This window comes from Tupaia chinensis, unplaced genomic scaffold (genome assembly GCF_000334495.1).
Source record: "Tupaia chinensis unplaced genomic scaffold, TupChi_1.0 Scaffold147554_1, whole genome shotgun sequence".
NCBI lineage: Eukaryota > Metazoa > Chordata > Mammalia > Scandentia > Tupaiidae > Tupaia > Tupaia belangeri.
The window spans coordinates 140,262-148,477 of record NW_006207406.1 but is presented as its reverse complement, the minus strand read 5'-3'; the positions used below and the strand labels follow the sequence as shown (position 1 = coordinate 148,477).

The 8,216-nt window shown below is 39.5% G+C and overlaps 1 protein-coding gene across 4 annotated transcripts in view; it reads left to right on the top strand.

Annotated features, from left to right (window-relative positions):
* SKIC3 (SKI3 subunit of superkiller complex) overlaps positions 1-8,216 on the top strand; it is a 114,689-nt gene that overhangs the window by 66,542 nt on the left and 39,931 nt on the right. For all 4 annotated transcript variants that reach the window (XM_027768829.1, XM_027768828.1, XM_027768827.1 and 1 more), the window contains 3 exons: positions 565-637; positions 4,210-4,263; positions 4,440-4,551. In XM_027768829.1, the coding sequence (XP_027624630.1) occupies positions 565-637; positions 4,210-4,263; positions 4,440-4,551 (239 nt within the window). The remainder of the gene's footprint in view (positions 1-564; positions 638-4,209; positions 4,264-4,439; positions 4,552-8,216) is intronic.

The window sequence follows — 8,216 nt, the reverse complement described above, 5'->3', positions numbered from 1 at the left end:
AGGAATGGCCATGCTGCAATCCCTTCACCTCCATCTGGACTTTGGACATGCACTCACATGTGCTAAGCATGAGTTTTGGGTCACCAGATCCAGGATTTGAACCGCAGTTGGCCACATGGGAGTCCAGCACCTTAACCACCATGCCACCTGCTGGCCCTATGGTATGTTTTCCAAATATTAAGACATTTGGGTTCAGCAAATGGAGTGGAAGTGAAGGTTGCTTGATCCTACATGACTGACTGCACAGTTGGAGTCCTGGACCTGGCAGCTTCAGAAACACATCAGGCACTTGTGTGTGTGCCCAAAATACCGAGAGGGGATTGCAGCATGGCTTTTCCTCCCGGGCAGTGCTATCTCACTTTCCCCCTCTAACTTTGTCTCTGGTGAGCACACATGCCCTATAACAATTTTAAGAAAGAGACACTTTCAACCAAATATGGACAGTCAGTATGAACTTGCTTTGGGTGTCCAAAAGGTTTTAAACTTAATGAAATATGAATGTTTGTACTTTTTGTGGTTAACTAACTCCTATCTCTAAGTCTGCTGTTCTTGTGATCTCTATAGTAACCCAGCTGACCCTGCTCTTTGGTCTCTGTTGTCCCGAGTTGTTGCTCAGTATACTCAACGAAATGCGAAGGTAAGTCATGTTTGATTTAATTTATTTATTTATATGAAATTGGAGAATATTTATATGTGCTATAATTTAAAAAAATCTTAAATGTTGGGGCCAGCAGTTAGTGTAATGGCTATGTCACTGGGCTCCCATGTAGCCGACCATGGTTCGAGTCCCAGACCCGGGTGACTTAACCTCACGCTGGGCGCGTGTGCATGTGTGCCCAAGATCCCGATAGGAGAATGGAGAAGAAGGGATTGCAGCGTGGCCATCCCCCCTGGGGGTGATTTCTCGCTTTCTGTCTCTCTGTCTCTTTGGTGAGTGCTCGCACCCTGTAGCAAAAACCTCTCAAAAATATTTTTTATAATGTTTATTTATTTAAAAATTATGTATTCAGTCACTATAGTGATATTCACAGTGATTGAAAGAAAGTCATATTTTAAATTCTGGCAAAAAGATAGACTAACTGATGATGTGGTAAATATTATAATTTTAAAATACAGCATTATTTTTCTGAAAGATAATACAGTAAAGGGAGTTCTGTTAATTAACCCAATATTCCATTAGTCATTCAACAAGTACTAGACTGAGTTTCCTCTGTGTATTATTGTACTTTCCTGGGTATTACAGAGAACTAGGAGGACCTTTTTCAACACTTACAGGTTATGTTAATGACCATGTAATAAAGTAACATTTGCCATTCAATAACCATTAACTATTATATTTTTAAATCCAAAATAATAATTATATTTCTTTTTTTTCTGCAGAGGTTTTTGCTGTAGGGCTTGTGCGCTTGCCAGAAAGAGAGAGACAGAGAGACAGAAAGTGAGAAATCACCTCCCAGGGGAATCCATGCCACAGTCCCTTCTATTCCATTCTTCTCTCTGGATCTTGGACACGCCTGCACACACGCCCGGCATGAGTTTAAGCCACCAGGTCCAAAACTCGAACTGCGATCAACTACATGGGAGTCCAGCGACATAGCCATTATGCCAAATGCTGGTCTCTGCAAATAATAATTTCATTTAAAAGCTTAAAGTTAAGACAATAAGAGCTGGAACACTGCTAATGTCCAAAAGTACAAACATGAAATCTTTCATGTTCTATAAAAGATTATAGACTATATTTTAATTTGCAGCAGCTAGATACCTTCAGGAGTCTGTATTCTGTTAATTTCCACAGTTAATATGTTTGTTCATAGTTTTCTTAACTGGTTGATAAACTAGTTATAATAACGAATATGTTTTTAACACTTACATAATAGTGAGTGTAGTAATTCCAGTATCTGAAGTCTTTGAGGGTCTGTTTCTGTTATTAATTTTATTGGTTGTTACTCATGGTGACTTTGTTTCTTTGTTTACCTGATATGTGTACTTGGATATTATTTGTAGGAATAATTGAAGGCCTAGGATTAAGGTACCTTTCTATAGGAAATTACAGGAAAGCATTTGTGTCTGCTTCTCTGTCAGATGCTTGGGAACTCTACCAGTCTGGTTCTACCTTGAACAAGATTTAGAGCTTAGGTTTCTTCACCAGCCAGGCTACTCTATGTCTGGTTTGCAAAGTCATTTGAAACCTGACTTAATTCTAATTATCCTGAATTTGAGGATGTAGGCTCTTGTGGGTCTCAGCTTATTCTGATGTGGGTTTCTTTTTCCATTTTTAGAAAGATTTTTGCTATAGGGTATGTGTGCTTGCCAGAGAGACAGACAGAAAGTGAGAAATCACCCTCTGAGGGAGAATGGCCATGTTGCAATCCCTTCTCCTCCATTCTCTTCTCGGTATTTTGGGCATGCACACATATGTGCCCATGTAAATTTTAAGCCACTGTACCTGGGACTTCAACTGCAGACGACTACATGGGAGTCCAGCAACTTAACCATTATGCCATCTGCTGGTCCCTGACGTGGGTTTCTTACACATGCTCCTCCTTGTTTTGGCACTGGACTTTAATTTCTATCCCACTAACCCGTGATTCCCTTAAGATGAAAGTTAAAATTCGTTAGGATTTACAAATGGCAGAAGTGACTTTCCTTCCCACTTGCCTCTCTGGATTCCAGTTTGGGCCTGGTACGTCGTTAATATCTTTTCCAGGTAAACTATCTACTAATTGGATTTTTTAAATTGTGGATTTCAAGCTGACCTTACATAAAGTCCATGGTGCTACATATATTTTGCCTACTTTTAATATTGAGTTGATTATTGAAGCATTGATGAACTTCGTGGTTTTGATATTTATTTTACTAGAGATTATAAAATTTTTTAAAGTATTATTTCATAGAGGAAAACTGTGTTAGTTTATCTTTGTGTTCTTGCTTTTCCTCTCTCTCCTTTTCAGTCTTTTTTCCATAATCCTCCTTCCTAAACCCCCCCTCAATAGGGTGTGTGCGCTCACCAGAAAAAGCCAGAGAGAGACAGTGAGATGGAAAGTGAGAAATCACCCCTTAGAGAGGATGGCTACATCACAATGCTTTCTCCAGCATTCTCCTCCTGGATTTTTGGACACACATCCCTGTGTTATTTTCAAGTTCCCTGGTCTGTGACTCAAACCGTTTAGCCATGTGGGAGTCCAGCGCCATAACCACTATGCCACCAACTGGCCCTCACAGTCTTTTTGCATGCACTCACCAGAAAGATAGAGACAGAGAGACAGAAAGCAAGAAGTCACCCCCCAGGGGGAATAGCCACGCTGCAATCCCTTCTCCTCCATTCTCCTCTTGGGATCTTGGGCCTGCCCGCACACGCCCCTGGCGTGAGTTTAAGCCACCGGGTCTGGGACTTGAACCACAGTCAACTACATCCAGCCCAGTAGCATAGCCATTACACCAACTGCTGGTCCCTACAATCTCTTTTATATTGTTAGAAAATTAGTACATTTGTTTAGTAACGTTGTAAAATAATATAACCTTTGAACCTTTAATGAATTTTTTTTTTAAAAGAGATTTTTGCTATAGTGCACATGTGCTCACTGGAGAGACAAAGAGACAGCGAGAAATCACCCCTGGTGTGTGTATGTTGGAGGAGATGGGCATGCCGCAATCCCTCCTCCTCCTTTCTCCTCCCAGGATTTTGGGCACACACACATATGTGCCCACTGTGTCTTTTCAGCTGATGGGTCTGAGATTTGAACCCCAGTAGACTACATGGGAGTCCAGCGACCTAACCATTACGCCATCTGCTGGTCACATAATTAATATTTTTTTAAAAAGTTGAAATAATCACAGTAGAAAAGATTTATTTTTTACAAAGATATTAACCTTTTTTTTAATAATTAATTTTATTTATTCATTCATTTTTTTAATATGACCGGAGAGAGAGAGACAGAGAGAAAGAGAGAGAAAGTGAGGAAGCAAGCCACAAGGTCCGGGACTCGAACTGTGGTCAGCCATGTGGGATTGTTCAGTGCCTTAACCACTACGCCACTTGCTTGCCCCAACCTGTTTTTTTTAAAGAGTAATAGTAACTTGATACTTGAGAAGTTTAAAAGTTGCAAATGTGATAACAATTCAAATGATTTAATGGGAAGATTTTATTTTTCTTAATTTTCACTGTTTTTGAGCTATTCTGCATTCGCCTAATAATATTTTCTATCTTAGGGAGGTGCTGTAGCAGGAAATGTGGCTCATATTCTGGATTCAAATCATGGAAAGGTTAGTGTGCCCCAGTACAAAGGAGATGTTTAACTTGTTAAATGATATCGATGAAAGAGTAAAATAGTATTTCTTTATTGCATTAGTGGTCATATATCAAACACAGTCTTTTTAGTCAGTTTGAAAGACGAGGAGTTATGCAGAGAAGGTTAACACGCTCCTTTTCCCGTATGTAGAAGGCGTTACTGTACACTGCAGTGAATCAGTTGGCCATGGGAAGCAGTTCAGCAGAAGAGGAAAAGATCACTGCACTGAAGACCATCCAGAGGGCAGCTCTTCTTTCTCCAGGTGAGTTGAACATAACCTATTTCATTCATTCAGATATTCCTTATTACTAGAAAATCTGAATGATATGTTTTTAAGAAATAGGTTTATTTCCATTTTTATTAGTCTGATTTAGTAAGGTTTACCTATAGGTACTAAATTTTTATTTCTTTTTCTTTTGAAGAATTATTTTATTTAACTTTTATTCGTTATTATTATTTTAATATTTCCAGAGAGAGAGAGCAGGAAAGTAAGAAAGCAAACTTCCAGGTCTGGCTCTCGAACTATAGTTGGCCATGTGGGATTCCAGTGCCCTTAAACCACCATGCCACCTGCTGGCCCCATTTTTTTTTTAAAGGCTTTTACCATAAGGTGTGTGCGCTCACCAGAGAGAGACAGAAAGAGAGGGAGAGTGAGAAATCACAACCCAGTGTGGATGGCCACACCACAATTCCTTCTCTTCTTTTTTCTCCTTCTGGGATTTTTGGGCATGCATGCATGTTTGCCTGTGTGATTTTCAAACCTCCAGATCTGGGTCTCGAACCACAGCTAGCCATACATGAATCCAGCACCTTAACCAGCATGCTACCTGCGGGCCCTGCTTCTAAATAATTTAATAAACATACTTTGTTATGTGTAGAATGTAGGGTTCCAAAGTACATTTGTATGTAATACTATTTTAAATATGAAATATAGCATTAAATAATTTATTTCTCCCAGAATGCATAGAACATTTGTCAGATAAGAAGGTGATTGCTTTTAGCTAGGCGTGCTTGAGAAACAATACTTTTTTTATGAGAGATTTTTGTTCTAGGGTACTTGTGCTTGCTGGAGAGACAGAGATACAGAAAGTGAGAAATCAATACCCCCACCCCCCCAAGGGGATGGCCAAACCGCAATTCCTTCTCTATTCTCCTCTCGGGATTTTGGGCATGCACACACACCCGGCATCAGTTTTAAGCTGCCAGATCTGGAACTCGAACTGCGGTCTACTACATGGGAGTCCAGCCATGTAACTATTATGCCATCTGCTGGACCTGGGAAACAAATTGTACAAAGAACAGGCTCAATTTTACCTGCACAATAAATAATAAAGATTTTAACTAAGCTATGAAATAGCCAACATTTCAAGAATTATTTTATAATACAAGGAAACAGAACAATATCTTATTATCCTTTTATTCATTTTGACATAGTCAAAACAAAAAGAGACGCTAAACATTGGGATTTGTCTGTATTACATATTGGCAAGTGTCTGATTTTTGGAGGTATTTTCAAGCGAATAGTAGGTAGCCTGAGTCTGAAAAGCTCCTATTATGAATCCAGAGTGGTAGATATGTCAGTCTTTATGTCAGTGGCGTAAACTTTAGAACAGAGTGATTGCCTATGTAAAGCCTTCTCTATTGATCTCCGATTTTTCCTTATTATCCGGAGAAGTGCATACTCAAGGAAGCACAGTCTTCATATAAGATGCATAGAGCAGGGTCTGAGTGGTGACGTGAGCACCTGCGTAAGGCTTCTCCTGGAAGTTCATTGAAAGTGAATATAATTGTAGTTATGTGTAGTGGCCGTATGCCTTATCCTTATATATTTTTAGTTGAACAAAGTACAGTTTTGACGGATGGTCCCCTGAGGAGTTTATTCAGGAATTTAAAGATGCTCCCAAGAGGTTAGAATTGAATGGGGAAAAATTAAATTGCTGCTAGATTAGTGCTTTTGTGTTAGAGGTGTTTTTAGCAAACTGTCTTTTAAAATTTTTAGGTTTGTAGTTCATGTATTATCTTAAAGTCACTTTATTTCATAGGGAGTTTGGGCTGTTGCTTGTCAGTGGAAGAGTTAATGGAAACAGCAATTCTTCTTGCATTGTGACAGAGAAATTGCTGCCAGCTGATGTCTGTCCCCCCCGGGAATCTAAACCGTGCAAAACCATAAGATCCCTGAAGGGAGTGTTCGCTTAACCTTAGGAGTTAGTATTCAGAAACCAAGTCCACTTCAGTTTGAATCGTAGGACTTTAGACCTGATGGCTCCTCAGTCGCCCTCTAGTTCAGGCGTCTCGTTTTATACAAAACGAATCCCAAAGGAAAAGCTGCCACCCGGTTCGTTAGTGGCATCGATGTACCCAAAACCCAGATCCGAGGCTTAGTCGTGTGCCTTTCATTTCATAGCACTCAGAGTTTATCATAAAGTGTAGGACATCGTCTCTATTTCTTATTTCTGTAACCTCATTATGCCTGTGTTACTAAAATAACAATTTCTGGAGCAGAAATTGTTTCTTAATATGGCTGTATCAGTATATATTTAGTTTTCTTACAAAAGTGTTTGATCTACATAAGATTATTTATTTGCCAGAGGGCACATATGCTGGTTAAAGGGACACAGAGAGAAAGAGAGTAAGAACACAAGAGAGCACCCCTGTGGGGACGGTCAACCTCAGTCCCTTCTCCTCTCTGTCTACTTCCTTTCAGGATTTTGGAAATGCAAGTACACAGGCACATATGCCCAGTGTATTTCTCAAACTGCCAGGGCTGGGACTCAGACTGCATGGTCAGCCATGTGGGAACCAGCCACCTTAACCACTAGGCCACAGGCTGGCCCCTACATAAGGTCTTTAACGACTTTGAATTATTAGTAGCACTTATTATCTATAAATGAACTAGATGTATATTTCAGATATTTGACAGGAGACATACTTTGGATGGGACAGTCAGAAAAGAAAAGTGTAACACTAGACTAAAAAAATTTAAAAAAAAAAGGTTGTGTTATTATATTGTTAACTAGCACCCCCTTGTGGTATTTAAAAAATTATGCATTTACTTAAAATAGTAGGGCTAAAATATTAACTGTTGATGTAAACTACAAAATAAGATTTATGAAAATAAAAGACCAAACAAGTAAAAAGAAAAAAGAAAAAACCTCCTCATTTCAGATCCTTACTTTCCTAGGTAAATTTCTTTTCTTTTTGCTTTTTTACTTTTCTTCATTGGAAGACTTTATTGCTGACTTAATCTCATCATTTGTTATTGGTCTGTTCAGGCTTTCTATTCCTGGTTCTGCCTAGGTAACTTGTGTGTGTCCAGAAATTTGTCCATCCCATCTAATAGATTTTCTAGTTTGCTGGCATGTAGTTGCTTGTAGTATTCTCTCATCATTTTTCATATTCCAACTACCTTTCTTTAGGAAAAGTTTATACATGTAGTCAGTTTTTATGATGACCTCTTCAGTCCACTGCTGTCAGGCTTCCCACTCCTCTGAAGCTGTTGAGGGGGAAGGAAGGAAGGAAAGATCAAATGGAAGAAGGGATATAATATAAATGTCTCACGTGTTTTTCTTGCTTGCCTGTGAGACCACAGACAAGAACCTTGAGCCTTTCTTTCGGCCCAAACTCCTCTTAGGAACTGAACAGTTGTGCTACCTTGCTTATCTTGTGACTGAGCCTTGGCGCAGGGATTGAGTGATGAAGGTGGGTTCTGGGAGGCTCGGCCTTGGTGTCCGGCGTAAAAGAATGTACTTGCGCTTTCTGCAGTGGACAGCCCTCCAGGCAGCTGAGCTCACCGGGGTATTTCTCATCCTCTGATGTGTTTCTCATCCTTTAAGATGTGGCAAATCTTGAAAGATGAATGTAATAATGTATCTTCTCAAAACAAATATAATTTAGTTTTCCTTTAAGAAAGTGGGGTCTTGGGAAGCC